The sequence below is a fragment of the Opisthocomus hoazin genome, chromosome W, assembly GCF_030867145.1.
Source record: "Opisthocomus hoazin isolate bOpiHoa1 chromosome W, bOpiHoa1.hap1, whole genome shotgun sequence".
NCBI classification, from domain to species: domain Eukaryota; kingdom Metazoa; phylum Chordata; class Aves; order Opisthocomiformes; family Opisthocomidae; genus Opisthocomus; species Opisthocomus hoazin.
The window spans coordinates 48,416,235-48,433,656 of NC_134453.1; the positions used below are offsets into that span (position 1 = coordinate 48,416,235).

General features: G+C 44.3%; 1 protein-coding gene across 8 annotated transcripts in view; it reads left to right on the top strand.

Annotated features, from left to right (window-relative positions):
* LOC142365612 (single-stranded DNA-binding protein 2-like) overlaps nt 1-17,422 on the top strand; it is a 270,478-nt gene that overhangs the window by 172,142 nt on the left and 80,914 nt on the right. For 6 of the 8 annotated variants that reach the window (XM_075446555.1, XM_075446549.1, XM_075446550.1 and 3 more), the window contains one exon: nt 18-107. The exons of the other annotated variants lie outside the window; for them this stretch is intronic. In XM_075446555.1, coding sequence (XP_075302670.1) covers nt 18-107 — 90 coding nt within the window. The remainder of the gene's footprint in view (nt 1-17; nt 108-17,422) is intronic. 8 annotated transcript variants of the gene reach the window in all.

The window sequence follows — 17,422 nt, forward strand, 5'->3', positions numbered from 1 at the left end:
TCCTTTGTTCTTTTCAGAGTGGTGCAGCAGCTCCCAGTACAGTGCTAGGAAACATTCCTCCAGGAGATGGCATGCCAGTAGGTCCTGTACCACCGGGGTTTTTTCAGGTATTCAGAAAAATTATGATTACAGGAACTTTAGGTTAAAAAATCCGCAATAATACTGTTCAAAAGTTTGTAGAAAAGGTCGTCTTCTAAACTATATGTCATTATACAGTACAATACTTGAGAGGTATTTTTTAACAAAAATAAATAGAAAGGAAGGGATCTTTCTAACCGAGAAATATTCAATTTGTGAAATAGTACAGCACAACGAATTTCAAAATTTCAGGAATAAGAAATGGTGCCAGTTGATGGTTGGAGCTTGAAAATGCTTGAATATAATTATATAACAATTTCTTATGATAAAATATGAGAATTGAATATTAGAATTGAAATAAGAACTTTGTTGGTCGTGTCACAAGCTAGACATTTAAAATGTTCAAACTTCAGTGAAAGTTAGACGTAGACAAGAATAGCCTACTGAGCATCTCTTTTCATTGAAGAGCTCAACCCCAATGCCTAAAAACAAGCCAAGGAATTAGAGCATATGTTGCCTCTCATAAGTTTTGTCATAAATGAAATTAAACAGCCAGTTACCACTTTGGATACTAGCAGTACAGAATATTAGGATGGAAAAAATTGCAACTTATAGTGTAAGGCGAAACTACAATTGTAGTCAAAGATTGGATTGCTCATATGAGTGAACTTGCATCTCCTGGTTACAAAAGCTCAGTTCTTTTTCTCCTCACTGGGAAACTCTCTCTGTGCAGCAGTAAGAGAAAATGCTGCTCTGGAAGAGAAACAGTCCTTTAAGATGGAGCACAATAGAGATTTCCACTTCACATATTTGAGATTATGATGTGAAAGAAACAATTCAGATTTCCAGGGCCATGATGTGGGGAGAAGATCATGACAGGAAGTTTCTGTTCCATAAAAAAAAAGTGTTGAAATCCAGGTAGAGGTACATGATTCCATGAGACACACAGAGAAAATAAACTATTTAATCTGAAAACAAAATCTTTTACTCTCTTACATCTTTACAATTCTTTATTCCCTTATCAAAATGGTGATAGTAAAAAATGGCAGTATATAAGCAGTCTTTATTTTATATTTTTCTTCTGCGTGTAAGTGACAACAGATTATTTGCGTGGTGTTCCTTTTCCTACAGGCACAGGGGGAAAGAGTGCTATGCTGCAGGATAGATACTTACCCTGAGAAATCCAAAACCTGGCATGAGCAGAGAATCACAGAATGCTTTGGGTTGGAAGGGAACTTTACAGGTGCAGTGAGCAGGGACATCTTTGTCTAGATCAGGTTGCTCAGAGCCCCATCCAACCAGACCTTAAATGTTTCTAGGGATGGGGCATCTACCACCTCTCTGGGCAACCTGTTCCAGTGTTTCACCACCCTCATTGTAAAATAATTCTTCCTTATATCGAGTCTAAATCTACCCTCCCTTAGTTTAAAACCTTTACCCCTTGTCCTGTCGCAACAGGTGACAAACACTTCTTTTGATGCAGCCCAGGATACAGTTGGCCTTCCAGGCTGAGACCACATTGGTGGCTCATGTCCAGCTTTTCACCCATCAGTACCCCCAAGTCCTTCTTGGCAGGGCTGCTCTCAATCCCTTCATCCCCCAGCCTGTACTGATACCGGGGGTTTCCCCGACCCAGGTGCAGGACCTTGCACTTGGCCTTGTTGAACCTCATGAGGTTCACACAGGCCCGTTTCTCGAGCTTCTCCAGGTCCCTCTGGGTGGCATCCCATCCTTCTGGTGTGTCAACTGCACTACTCAGTTTGATGTCATCTGCAAACTTGCTGAGGGTGCACTCAATGTCGCTGTCTCGGTCATTGATGAAAATGTTAAACAGTACTGGTCCTAGTACGGACCCCTGAGGGCCACCACTGGTCACTGGTCTCCATCTGGACATTGAGCCATTGACCACTACCCTCTGGCTCATCCGGAGGATAGTAGTCAATGGTTCAATGTCCAAATGGATATTTTTTGAAGAGCAGGAAGATTATAGAAAAAGTGGTAGAATGGAACTTACATCTATATATAGTTCACTAAGACTTTCCATTACAAAAACATTGTAACAGTTCAATGTTTTGCAAACTACAATTTATTTGGAAGATCATCCTGGAATGATAAAGCTGCTTTTCATGGCATTCATAAAAATGTTTGGATTGGTCTAAGTTATAGCTGTCAACAACCACTATCTTCCAGCTCTACTTGGCTAACTCTGAATTGCTAGATGATTTAAAATCTTTCATTTTTCATCAGTACCAGCTCTTAGTTTTGCACTGGAACTTGATTTCAGTCTGTGGTGCAAACTACTAACTAGGACACAAGCAAAAAGGATCCTCTTGCTACAGCAGTTGCTTCTCATCAGACAATTCAAAGGTGGAAATTAGGTAGGGACTGTGCTAGGAAAAAAGAAACCTTATATGAGTTCCAGTTTCACTGGAACTGCTGCCCACTGCTGTTAATTCTGTCCTTTATTTTTTAGAAAAGAAAAATAATCCAGTACACTACTATGACACAGTAATTGCTCCTATAGTCAAACACTGAAAGCTTTGCTAAATGTGGTGGGTTGACCCTGGTCAATAGCCAAACATCCACGTAGCCTCTCATTCGCTCCCCTCTCCTGTGGGACAGGGAGAAAATAGAAGGAAGACAAGAAGACTCATGGTTGAGATAATAACAGTTTATTAGGGAAAGTAAAATCTGTGCATGTAAGGAAAGGAAAAAAAGGAATTAATTCACTGTTTCCCATCGGCAATCAGATGTTTAGCCATGGCCAGGAAAGCAGGGCCTCAGCACATGTTAACAGTTACTTGGGATGACAAATGCCATAACCACAAACATCTCCGCTTCCTCCTCCTTTCCCTGAGCTTTTATTGCTGAGCATGACATCATATGGTATGGAATATCCCTTTGGTCAATTGGGATCAGCTGTCTTGACTATGTCCCCTCCCAACTTCTTGCACACCCACAGCCTACTCACCGGTGGGGCAGAGAGGGAAGAAAGAGAAAATCTTGATGCTGTGCAAACACTGTTCATCAACAGCTAAAACACTGGTGTGTTTTCAACACTGTTTTAGTCACAAATCCAAAACACAGCACCATAGGGGCTGCTGTGAAGAAAATGAACTCCATCCCAGCCAGACCCGGTACACAGCTATAGCGTGCTCAAATCAAAACTGTTGTTATCTTGGGCCTTGTGTTGAGTGCCAAAAGAACTGTAGTGGGTTGACCCCAGCCAACAACCAAACACCCAGACAGCCACACACTCTATAGCCTCTCCTGCGGGATGGGGAGAGAATAGAAGGGAGAAGACTCATGGATCGGGATAATGAAAGTTTAGTAGGGAAAGCAAAACCTGCATGTGCTAAGGAAAAAGAAGAATTCATTTACTACTTCCCAGATATTTAGCCACTTCCTGGAAAGCAGGGCCTCAGCACGTGTGACGGTTACTTGGAAGACAAATGCTGTAATCACAAATGTCTCCACTTCCTCCTCCTTTCCCTGGCCTTTTATTGCTGAGCATGACATCATATGGTATGGAATATCCCTTTGGTCATTCTGGGTCAGTTGTCCAGGTTGTGTTCCCTCCCAGCTTCCTTTCATACACCTGTTTTGTACCGGGAGGTGCTGGTCCATGATGATCCCAGCAAGAAAGGCACTCAGACTCTGTAAGGTAACATTTAAAATGCTATTTATTTGAGTTAGCACTATAAGAAGAGAAAAGCATAGATAATCTTATGTCCCTTTAGATGCTGAGAATCCCGAGCGTTGTAGCATCAAACAGGACTCTGACCCACATGCAACATGCTGTGCAGACCCTGTCCATAGAGGAGGCTGCCACTGTTTAAAGCAGGGCGGCAATAAACTGAGTGACAGACACTCTCTATTAACCCCTACTCTCCTACCAGAGGAAGGGAAAAAGGAGGAAAAGGGACAGAGATTTGCAAATTGAATATAAAAAGTTTTACTAATAACACTAAGAATACTAATAATATAAATAATAAGAGAAATCATGCAAAACATACAAAACCGATATTGAGTTTCCCAGAGTTGGGTGCCCAGTGGGCTGGCGTCCTGCCAGCAGCTGCCAGGCAGCACCAGGAAGTCCAGGACTGGCCTCAGCAGTAGACAGGAACTGGACGCAGGAATGCACGGATCCGAATCTGGATCAGGATCGCAGGCAGGACAATGAGCAGGGTCCTCTTCAGAAGCCGGCCATAGATGAAGAGAGCGAAACCCTCGTTATCCCCCAGCTTTAAACGGAGTATGACATGCATGGCATGGAATACCTATTTGGTCAATATCGGGTCACCTGTTCTGTCCACCCCTCCCTGCAAGTGCAACCCTTTACGACTCCTCACTTGCGGGACCCAAGAGGTCTATTGGTGACCTTGGCTGCCATAGTAATAATTATAAACAGGGGCCTTTTTCTGCATTCCTTTCCTACCATTAGCTCGGTGTAACTATAAACATTAGGTGTTATCAGCTTTGGAACGGACAGTGTCTGTAAAATATGCAGCCAGCTTCAGAAAAATGCAGTTACTTAGAAGAACTTAGCTGTATGGAAGATTCACTAGAAGGGAATTGATTCTGCTTTAACCAAAACCAGGACATTCCACCCCTTATTCCATACCATTTACGTCTTGCTCAAATCACTGTTGCGTGTTGAAATATATATACATATATATACACATATATACAGGCATACATACATATCATTAGGTTACGATTAATCTTTTTACACAAAAAGTTCACTGAGTTCATTTATTTTATAACTGTGGGTCTCCGTCTGTCATAGCAGTCTTTCTGGGCAGGAGAGATGGTATGTACTTTGTTGTGGTTCATGTCCAAGGATTGCAGAGATGTTAAACAGAGATGTTAGAGATGTCAATCTCATGGAAGTTACTGGATGTCATTCAAAGAAGTTAGCTCAGGTTTCACCACCACTGCATTAACCCGGAAGACACTTACTGAACACTGTTAGTGTTATGTAGTAATTAACATCATACTGTTCGAAATTGAGTATTCTCACCAAGAATCAGATCTCCTTCAGGTACACATCGGAATTCACCATCCTTCAGCATCACCCACCAAGTACATCCAGGCCCTTGAGTGAAAACAATCCTATGAATGGGTTTGTCTTTGCCCAAAGCAGGAATAACCCAGACAGCTTTCCCCAACATATTCCTTTCATGCACCACAGGGACTTTATCCCCTTCTACTATATGTAAAAGATCTGATTGAGCAGGGCCAGCTCGACTGATTGATCCCCTGGTGTTAACTAACCAGGTGACTTGTGCCAAATGCTTATCCCAGTTTTTGAAAGTTCCACCTCGCATTGCTTTTAGGGTAGTTTTTAACAATCCATTATACTGTTTGATCTTCCCAGAGGCTGTTTTAACCAAAACCAGGACAGAGATTCCTACATTTAGGTCATTCAAGCTATTATAGGCTTCTCTTACAAGGAAACAACTCTATTCATCATTTTTGCTGGCAAACAAGAAAGGATGCTCTCATGACAACTTCTTGCTGCACTGTTAGATAAAGGCAAGGCCATGCAGACAGCGTAATCACAGCAAGTGGGAGCTGCCTGCAGGCTCCTCTGTTACAACGAGCCGTTTGAGTTTATCCTGCAGCCATAGGATTTGTGCAGGCCATGCTGTATGTGCAGCACAGCATGGTGCAGCACAGTGCAGGCCTAGGCCTACTCACATTAACTGTTACGTGGATTACTAACTCCTTGATGTACAGTGGTCTCCTGGTCAGGATCTCTATTTTCCACCCCTTGATCCACATACAGTTTACCTTTCTTAAATATAAGTTACTGATTATATTAGTAAGTGGCTCAGCTAATAGAAAGTTTTTTATACATAAGCTAGTCACTATGAATAACAAGGATAATGATAAAACAAATACTGGTTGTGAAAATAACTGTAGAACATCAATGATATTAGGGCTAGCATAGTGCAGCACAGCACAGGCCTGGGACTGCTTAGGTTAAATGTTACATGCATCACTAACTCCTTGATGTAAAATGGTTTTCTGATCAGGACCACTACAACCTCCGGCCTACTCTCTGAGGGGGCAGAGTGAGAAACAGAGAAAGCCTTGATGCTGTGCAAGCAGTGTTCAGCAATAGCCAAAACACTGTTGTGTTATCAATGCTGTTTTAGCCACAAATGCAAAATACAGCACTATACCAGCTGCTATGAAGAAAGTTAACTCAATCCCAGCCAGACACAGTACAGTATGTTTTTCAATATAACTTTTAATTTCAGAGCTACATTTTTTTTTATCCACAGGACCTCGTCTTCTTTCAGTACATAGGATAGTTTATACTCTGGAAATAAATTGGTATTAAACAGTAACTGAATCTGCTCCTGCTTCATTTGCTGCAAAACGCAATGTGTGGGACTACCAGAAGACTCTCTCCTTCTGTCTCTGTCCAGCATTTTTGCCCTTTCTTAAATATTTTTACACAGAGGCACCACCAACTTCGCTGATGGGGTCAGCTGTGACCTAAAGTGGGGCTGTTGTGGAGCCAACTGGAACTGGCCATATCGGGCACAGGGCAGCCCCTGACCTCTTCCCATAGAGCCCACCCCTGCAGCCCCTCTGCTACCAAAACCTTGCCACCTGCACTCAATACAACCACATTCATTACATTGAAGATCTGTGCTCTATATGGAGTCACAATGTGAGGAAAGCACTTTGCTACTATTTTAATAAAATAATTTAGGACATTTTCTGTGCCATTTCTATGCATCAGAGTAAGTAATTTGTATTTTTTTGGTATTCCTGTCTACAGAGATCAACATGACCTAGTCTTCATCCCTATTTTTGCAGCCTTATCTGTTACTGAAATAGTAGGAGTGCAGTAGGAGTGAAATAAGAATGTAGCAATTATTTATCTTCAGGTCTAGATATTAGAGGATGTGTATAATATCTGCCGTCAAAGTTTTACACAAGGTTCTAATAGAGCAGCAGTTCTTGCCGTGTTCTGAGAAGAGTGAGAGTCTTGTGGGGTCCCCAGGAGGTGTCTGAGGGGGTTTCTGGGCCACTGGCAGCCTTGGGCTGTATATGTGGAGGGACTGGCCAGCAGGCGACTGGTCTCGCGAGAGGGGTGGGAGAGAGTTAGGCAGTGCTGGCGGTTCCCGTGGCTAGTTCAAACCGCTAGGGAGCATCAGCCACCAGGGCATAGCGTGGTAGTTCCCTTGTGCAAACAGGGAGCAGTGCCTGAGGAAAGTGGTTCAGCAGTCCAGCTGCTGCCTGCTCTACTGGCCTGCAGGCTTAGGCTGCAGCACCAATGGTCTCCCCAGCTAGCTGTTGGCTTTGCATGCCTACCCAGCAGCTTGAGACCTCCAGAGAATTAGAAAGGCATATTAAGCAGTGCTTTGACATCATTGGAAGCATGATGGCAGAGGTCAGGTGAGGGCTGTGCTCTGCAGCAGCTGGGAACCATCTACCTAGCCAGGTTAGCCTGGGACAAGTGGAGGCAGCCACTCAGAGATTCCTATCAGGGAAGCTGCTGACCAGGTGGAGGGCTGTAAAGTCTGTACCCCACACTCCTGGGTGGAGGAGCATGGAAGCTCCACCTGTGGGAGGTGTGCTCTGGTGGAATTACTCAGGCAGCAGGTGGAGTTGCTACAGGAGGAAGTCAGTAGGTTATGCTGTACTAGGGATGGGGAACAAGAAAGAGTATTATCTGAGGCATTGCAAGAAGAAATATTAGGGCCCCGTGACATTGACTCCAAGGACTACTAGACAAAGAGCTTAAACAGCAAACAGACAGCACCTTGGAGAAGGATGTGCCATGGTCTCTGGTGACTCATGGGAACAGGATATCACTTCACCCCATTTCCTCATATGTACCAACCAGCAGCAGATGCAAAATCTTAGCAGTGGATGAAGCCAATGAGCAAGATTCACAAGGAGAAACTACACCACTTGCACACACTAAAAGCTGCAAAAGGAAGCAGCGAGTGCCAAGATCTGGGATGTCACAGAGAGACTGCCACAAGTGGTAAAAGTACAGACTACTATCCCCTACTTCCTTTCCATGTGGACACCAGTGACATGGTAAAGCATAACCTGGGCAAGATCAAGCAGGACTTCAGAGCCCTGGGGGCACAAGTGAAGGGGACAGGAGCCCCAACGATCTTCTACTCTATCTTGCCAGTCAGGGCTAGAAGTGTGGGCAGAAGTTGACGCATCATGCAGACCAACACCTGGCTTTGTGGCTGGTGTCATCACCAGGGCTTTGGTTTCTACAATCATGGGATGTCATAGAATCATGGAATCACAGAATGCTTAGGACTGGAAGGGACCTTTAGAGGTCATCTAGACCAACCCCCCTGCAGTGAGCAGGGACATCTTCAACTAGACCAGGTTGCTCAGAGCCCTGTCTGGGCTGAACTTGAATGTTTCCAGGGATGGGGCCTCCACTACCTCTCTGGGAAATCTCTTCCAGTGTTTCACCACCCTCATGGTAAAAAATTTCTTCCTTATATCCAGCCTAAACCTACCCTCCCTTAGTTTAAAACCATTGCTCCTTGTCCTGTCACAACAGGCCTTGCTAAAAAGATTTTCCCCATCTTTCCTATAGGCCCCCTTCAGGTACTGAAAGGCTGCTATAAGGTCTTCCAGCTCCTTCTGCTTGTTATCCATGATGCGTGGACTGGTATAGAGACACTTCAGTCGGACTGTCGACTGTCTCACCTTTTCGGTGGAACCTTTTTGGAGGGTTGGGGGACATTCCTCTCTAATCTGCTAGGTGTGCTTATCCATCCTGTTGCTTGTGAGTACGCACACATGTCACAGCTTTGGACACCATCTCTCAAGTTTGTTGGTTTAAAATGCAATTCACTGTCAGCCAATCTGCCAGCGAAGATTCTCCTTCCTCTTCTAGATAAGTGGATCCCATCTCTCCCCAATAATCTGTATTCATCAAAGGACATTGTGCCCATTTTTAAAAAGGGTAGAAAGGAGGACCCTGGGAACTACTGACCTGTCAGCCTCACCTCTGTGACTAGGAAAATCATGGAGCAGATCCTCCTAAAAGCCATGCTAAGGCACATGGAGGACAGGGAGGTGATTCGAAGCAGCCAGCACAGCTTCACCAAGGGCAAGTTCTGCCTCACCAACCTAGTGGCTTTCTATGATGGAGTGACTGCATCAGTGGACAAGGGAAGAGCTATGGATGTGATATATCTGGACTTCTCTAAGGCCTTTGTCACAGTCCCCCCCAACATCCTTCTCTCTAAATTGGAGAGATGTGGATTTGACGGGTGGACAGTTCTCTGGATGAGGAATTGGTTGGATGGTCACAGTCAGAGGGTAGTGGTCAATGGCTCGATGTCCAAATGGAGACCAGTGACAAGTGGTGGCCCTCAGGGGTCCGCACTAGGACCAGTACTGTTTAACATTTTCATCAATGACATAGTGAGATTGTGTGCACCCTCAGCAAGTTTGCAGATGACACCAAGCTGTGTGAGTGGTGCAGTTGACACACCAGAAGGACAGGATGCCATCCAGAGGGACCTGGACAAGCTCAAGAAGTGGGCCTGTGTGAACCTCATGGGGTTCAACAAGGCCAAGTGCAGGGTCCTGCACATGGGTCAGGGCAACCCCCAGTATCAATACAGGCTGGGGGATGAAGGGATTGAGAGCAGTCCTGCCGAGAAGGACTTGGAGGTACTGGTGGATGAAAAGCTGGACATGAGCCAACAATGTGCTCTCACAGCCCAGAAAGCCAAACATATCCTGGGCTGCATCAAGAGAAGAGTTGCCAGCAGGTCAAAGGAGGTGATTCTGCCCCTCTACTCTGCTCTGGTGAGACCCCACCTGGAGTCCTGCATACAGCTCTGGAGGCCTCAGCACAAGAAGGACATGGACCTGTTGGGAGTGGGTCCAGAGGAGGGCGACAAAAAATGATCGGAGGGCTGGAGTACCTCTCCTACGAGGAAAGGCTGAGAGAGTTGTGGTTGTTCAGCCTGGAGAAGAGAAGGCCCCAGGGACACCTTATTGCATCCTTCCAGTACCTGAAGGGGGCCTTTAAGAAAGCTGGAGAGAGACTTTTTACAAGGGCATGTAGCGATAGGACAAGGACTAATGGTTTTAAACTGAAATAGTGTAGGTTCAGATTGGACATAAGGAAGAAATTCTTTATTGTGCGGGTGGTGAGATGCTGGAACAGGTTTCCCAAAGAAGTTGTGCATGCTCCATCAATGGAAGTCTTCAAGGTCAGGTTGGATGGGGCTCTGAGCAACCTGGTCTAGTTGAAGATGTCTCTGCCCATGGCAGGGGGGGTAGCATTAGATGATTTTTGAGGTCCCTTACAACCCAAACTGTTCTACGATTCTATGAAAATAATCTAAGATGAGGTAAACTAATTCAATTGTTATCAGAAGGGATTAGTTCATAGAATTCAAAGATGCTAAGATTTTAACAAACAATCTTATTTCCAGTTTCTGGTCTGAGGGCAGCTCTTTTCACAACATTTATTTCTGTACAGTAGAGAAGTGTTATATTTGAAAGTTCTGTTAGATTTAGGCCTAGTGAGATCCTCAAAGTACTAAGTACTAGCTTCACTTTGTTCTTCCTGAGGACAATGATTTCTGAAGAAATTCATATTTTATACTTGCATATCATGATATGGTATGAATGAAAAAATATTTACTTGAACATTTTGAAGTTTTGTCATGGAAAGTTTGAATTCCCGGTACACCTCTATTCTGTGATACATGCCAGTGCATCCATTTTAAGTGCAAGTTGCATTCAGGTACATACCAGTACTCTTCTGGTAGTACAGTGCTGTCTCATTTTCATCTGTCTCTTTATTTATCTTGAGATCAGCTAAAAAATTTGAGGTTTATTACATTTGTCTTTTAACAAAATATTTATTTGTGATCTTTGTCTACATTATCAGCTTTAATAAATAAATAAACAAAGGCCAGAGGAAAGTTTTGGAGCTTGTGTTCATTGAAGTACGTTCATTTTTTTAAAAACATGAGAAGTTTTGTTTTCATAGGATTTTCTTTGCCTTTTAGTTATTTCTTTTTCAGTTTTAATATAGATAAATATAGAGTTCTAGGTTCTAATCCAGTGAAATTCATTGTGTTTCTCCAAGTTAGTGATAATTTGCACTGTGGAAGATCTGACTCAGGTTGCTTAGTTTTGCAGTGCAGTTATGAGAAACACTTAAATGCATATTCAAGGAAACCCCAGTTATCTTCACCTCTTTTGTTACCTGGCTGACCAAAAGTTTACCATGTCTGCATCTATATAAATGAATCTTTCTTTTCTTTTTCAAGGCACTGAGGTAAATAAAAACATTGAGATTGTACTTAACTCACCTGGGAGACACTGCTAAATAAGTCATCAAGTGCCAACTGAGATTTGGAGGAAACAGGTTGTTTATAATTCACAGTTCACTTTTTTAATTTGGTAGATTTTTTTTTAAATTAAATTCTGCCACTGACTATACCTTTTTCACATATAAGTATGTTTTTACGTTTTACTGTTTCGTAGCAAATTTGTTTAGATTTGTTCTAGTTGAGCTAACCTCTAAACCTTATTTCTACGGTGAACATATAATGTAAAGGAATTGTCATGGAGTTTGCTTCATTCATCAGTTTTGATCATCAGAAATACTGATAGACATGGGAATAATGTGTTGACAGCATGTTTGAAATACAAATGTTACACATTGCTCTTACATAAAGAAAAAAAAAACCACCCAAAAATCCAACCCACCAAAGTAATATAAGGCTGTCATGAAATCTAGTGGCAGTTATTAATTCTTATATTAATCCATATTATTCCAATATATTACTTTTAGCCTTGTTGTGCTTTGGTAGAGTTGACCTAATGCTCTAGTAGAGCATTTTTACAGCAAGACAGAGCAAAAATAACTTTTCCATTTCTTTTCCTGCCTAGCATTACTATTAGCTATAAAAAACCTAAATTTAAATAGCACAGATAGTGAAAATAACCAAACTAAGCTAGTGAATTAAAAATCAGTAACAACATACACCTCTGCATTTCAAAGCAGAAATAGTGAACTATTTATATATAAAAAGAAAATTATTTTCTTAAGCTTATGTGAAAGGATATAAAAAATCTGTCCTTTTTTAAAGTTGTTGATCAGTGAAGCCTCCCAAATAAGTACAGATGGCACCTATACATCTGTTCTGATTCCAAGGCAGTGTGTAGTGAAACCAGCCCATTTACAGGTTTACTCAGTCCTTGCAGTCACTTTAATCCAGCTCACGTGTTAGTCTCCTAGAAACTATTCTACAGGCCAGGGATCTGCTGGGTATATGATCCTCTATGTCAGCCCCTTTGCAGTCACAGAACATCCTCCGAAATTGATAATTTAAACAAACATCAAACAATCAGAAAGAAAAGGAGGGAGAAATCCTCCAGCATGCCTTTAAAGCCATTTTGAATTATCCACTGAAGGGCTGTTGATTGTACAAGGAATGAAGATACCAAATTCCTGCAGCTAAATTACAGGACTAAAGTTAAACAATACCGATATCTCTCAGACTGCTCTTCGCAGGTCCATATTGTGTATCTACACTGATTTTGAAATTTTATTGTTTTTTTCTTTTTAAACCTCTTTGAACTGTTTAAACCGTTGTCTTCCCCTAATCCTCATGTAGTGTCCTGGTTTTCCAGGGAAATACCATTTTTTCCAGCATTTTTGAAAAGCAAAATTTTTTTTTTGTATGAGCAAACCTCTACTTAATGCAACAGGAGGATCTATTTCAGAACTTTGTACTCTTACATTTTCTGCAGCATTGACACAAGGATGAAAAGCACTTTTTATAAGCTTTTGACTCTGTAGAAAAACATGTTGCTAATTTTTTTGGTATTTTTATAAACTGAATAGAACAGTAAACCCATTGGGAAGAGAGGGGACATAGCTTGATTTGAAGATCCAATAATAACCTAACAGTACAATGTATACTGTTAAGCAGGTATCCTTTATTACGGCGCCGGGCACATGGGGGAACTCTCCTCCAAATGTGCGCGCCAAACACCCTTTTCATTCCAGGTTAAATAAAATCACAATATACATATTCATTATATTTCTGAGAAATGCTTAGCATATTCATGGATTTTTTGAGAACTAATTAGCATATGTTAACGTCTTTCACGCATGTCTGTTGGCGCCTCCAGGTGGTCGTCAGGGGTCTTCAGATGAAGGCTCATACTCTTCATCATGGGGTCCGCTGGCTGACCTTTCTTTCTGCACAAACTCAGTTCTAAGATCATGTATACCATGTCCTTCAAGGTTGTTTTGCTCTGGTCTTGCTGTCCTCTTGGTGCATCTGCTCTCCCAAGGCTGAGCTGTCTGGAGTAGAATTATTTAGGCGTGCCTTATGCTACAGCTATCCCAGTTATCCACTGAGGACCAAGACTTGCTTTGGTTTTAATTATTTTGTAGCTCCGTCATTCTGGATGTCATCATTAAGCAAGTGGAGGAAAAGAAGGTGATCAGGAGTAGTCAGCATGGATTCACCAAGGGGAAATCATGCCTGACCAATCTGATAGCCTTCTATGATGGCATGAGTGGCTAGGTAGATGAGGGGAGAGCCGTGGATGTTGTCTACCTCGAATTCAGCAAGGCTTTCGACACAGTCTCCCATGATATCCTCCTAGGGAAGCTCTCAGGAAGTGTGGACTGGATGAGTGGTCAGTGAGGTGGATTGAGAACTGGCTGAATGGCAGAAATCAGAGGGTTGTCGTCAGCGGCGCTGAGTCTAGTTGGAGGCCTGTAACTAGTGGTGTCCCCCAGGGGTCAGTACTGGGCCCAGTCTTGTTCAGCTTCTTTATCAATGACCTGGATGAAGGGACAGAGAGTGCCCTCAGCAAGTTTGCTGATGACACCAAACTGGGAGGTGTGGTAGATACACCAGAAGGCTGTGCTGCCATTCAGCAAGACCCGGACAGGCTGGAGAGCTGGGCGCAGAGGAATCTGCTGAAATTCAACAAGGGCAAGTGCAGGGTCCTGCACCTGGGGAGGAAGAACCTCATGCATCACTACAGGCCTGGGGGTGATCTGCTGGAGAGCAGCTCTGTGGAGAGGGACCTGGGTGTCATGGTGGACGACAGGTTGACCATGAGCCAGCAGTGTGCCCTTGTTTCCCAGAAGCCCAATGGCATCCTGGGGTGCATTAGGAGGAGTGTGGCCAGCTGGTCGAGGGAGGTTCTCCTCCCCCTCTACTCAGCCCTAGTCAGGCCCCATCTGGAGTACTGTGTCCAGTTCTGGGCTCCCCAGTTCAAGAACGATGAGGAGCTACTGGAGAGAGTCCAGCGGAGGGCTACGAGGATGATGAGGGGACTGGAGCATCTCTCCTACAAGGAACGGCTGAGGGAGCTGGACTTGTTTACAGAATCACAGAATCACAGAATGGTAAGAGTTGGAAGGGACCTCTGGGGATCATCTAGTCCAAACCCCTGCCTGGGGTGTCTTTGACACCTCATGCCAGAGTTAATTCCAGATGGGCCTTAGCCTGCCTCGTTGCTTCCCTGCATGCTCTGACAACACTCCTGTATTCCTCCCAAGTGGCCTGTCCCCTGTTCAAGGGGCAATGGGCACAAACTGAAGCACAGGAAGTTCCGTCTGAACATGAGGAAGAACTTCATTCTGTGGATGGTGGAGCACTGGAACAGACTGCCCAGGGAGGTTGTGGAGTCTCCTTCTCTGGAGATATTCAAGACCCGCCTGGACGAGGTCCTGTGCAGCCAGCTGTAGGTGACCCTGCTTCGGCAGGGGGATTGGACTAGATGACCCACAGAGGTCCCTTCCAGCCCCTACCATTCTGTGATTCTGTGATTCTGTGATTCTGTGATTCTGTCCCTGTTTCCAAATTCCGTAGACCTTTCCATTACGTCTGAGTTCCGCTAGAAGCTCCTTGTTCATCTATGCGGGTCTCCTGCCTCCTTTGCTAGATTTCTTACTCCTGGGGATGCACCTCTGAGCATAGAGGAAGTCATGCTTAAATAGCAACCAGCTCTCTTGGACCCCCACGCCTTCCAGAGCCCTGACCCACGGGATTCCTCCAAGTAGCTCCTTGAAGAGGCCAAAGTTAGCTCTCCTGAAGGCCAAGGCTGTGATCCTATTTATTGTCCTGCTTCCTCCACACAGGATCCTAAACTCCATGGTCACTACAGCTGAGGCTGCCTCTAACCTTCACATTCTCAACCAGTCCCTCCTTGTTTGTCAGTACAAGGTCCAGCATGCCTCTCCTTGCTGGTTCCTCCACCACCTGCGTCAAAAAGTTGTCATCAGTGCTCTGTAGGAACCTCCTGGACTGCATGTGCCTGGCTGTGTGGTCTTCCCAGCTGATGTCAGGGTGGTTGAAGTCCCCCATGAGAACCAGGGCCTGTGATTGTGAGGCTACTTTCAGCTGCCTGTAGAAGGCCTCATCAACTTCCTCTTCCTGGTCAGGTGGCCTGTAGTACACACCCACAACAGTGTCGCCCATATGAGGCTGTCCCTTAATTTTAACCCACAAGCTCTCCACTCGTTCTTCATCCGCCCCCAGGCAGAGCTCGATACATTCCAGTTGCTCCCTCACATATAGAGCAACTCCACCACCTCTCCTTGCAGGCCTGTCTTTCCTAAAAAGTACATAGCCGTCTATGACAACACTGCAGTCATGCGAGCTGTCCCACCATGTCTCTGTAATTGCAGTGAGACCTTGGCCCTGCGACTGCACACAGATCTCTAATTCTTCCTGCTTATTCCCCATGCTGCATGCATTGGTATAGAGGCATTTCAGAGAGGAACTTGAGCATGCAGGTTTCCCTGGAGGGGTGCAAGATGATCTGCCATAGCCATACCCACCCTTATGGTTTTTGGTCTTCTGCTTCTCAATTTAGGAAGCAAGTAAGGAACATTTGTCCCTGATCTGATTTGCCACACTTAATCCCCGGCCAGATGGGATGGCTTGAGCATTGTGACTTTGCCCCACACCCCCTGATTCCTTCAGTTTAAAGCCCTCCACACCAGATTGGCCAGCCTGCTGCCAAAGATCCTCTTGCCTTTTCTAGACAGGTGGATCCCATCCCTCCCTAACAGGTTATAATCATTGAAGAAAGTCCCATTGTCATAAATCCAAAACCCTCACGGCGGCATCAGCCACAAAGCCAGGATTTGATACCCATAATGCGCCTGTTTCTGGCTGATCCCCTTCCTCCAACTGGTAAAATGGAGGAAAAGATAACTTGGGAACCAATGCTTTTTGCTTGCACCCCCAGGGCTTTGAAGTCTTCCTTAATTCTGCCAGTCCTTCTGCATAGTTGGTGCCTCCATGTCTGGTCTGTTGAGTTCATTATTGCCAGGGTGTGAGTTTATTATGTCCGTGCATTTCATACAAACTTTCACCACGTGGACCATGTGCACTGCATGTCATCCGGGTCTTTGCATGCCCAGTCATCATCCAGGTTGCTATAGATCACCTCCACCATGGCTAATTCCCTCAGATACTGGATACCTCCCTCAATGGTGGTCCATTTGCTTCGGGAATTTGCAAATTCTTCCTTGAAGGGATATCTGTCCTTCATACTCAACAGGAGTTGCCACCAAAGACTGATGAATCCTGCCTTTTTTCCAATCCCTTTGTTAATGGCCTTATCCTTAGCAAGGGATCCCAGCTGCTGGGCTTCCTTACACTCTAATTCCTGACTTCTGGCCCCAATATCCCAGCATCGGAGTAACCAGCTGAGAATTTGCTCACCTGGTTGACAGCTAAAATCTTTTTGCATATCTCGCAGCTCACTTAGGGATAGGGATCGGGTGGTTTCTGTCTCATTTATGATTTCAGTCTCTTCCTCCTCCTGTTCTTGTGACTGCTCTGCTGTAGAACAGGCTACCTCTTCTGATTCTTTCTCCTGCACCCTCTTAGGAGAAGCTTCTTCCTCCCTTACTAAATGAACTGACTTCCATTGTTTCTTTTTAGTTATAGGGGCAACTGATATAGTGTCTTGTTTAGCCATAGTGTCTGTTGGTATGTTTTCCCTCTCTTCTCCCTGAGGATGCTGCTTAATATCGAGCAGTGTTTGGTAGATACTGGCCAGGGCCCAGCACAGTGTGGTCAGTTGTGCCTCTTTGTAATAACCACCAGCATTTTTCTTTCAAACATTGTATCACTTCATGAGGATCCTGCACTTGTTTGGGAGTGAAGTTCCAGACCATTGGAGGTGAGAAGTTCTCTAGATACCTGCCCATATTCTCCCACATGTCTTGCCACCCATGACCATACTCTCGTGGAGCCTGAGCCATATTCCTAAATTGCTTGTTAACCTCAGATAAATCTGAAGCAATATTCCTAAGAAATAC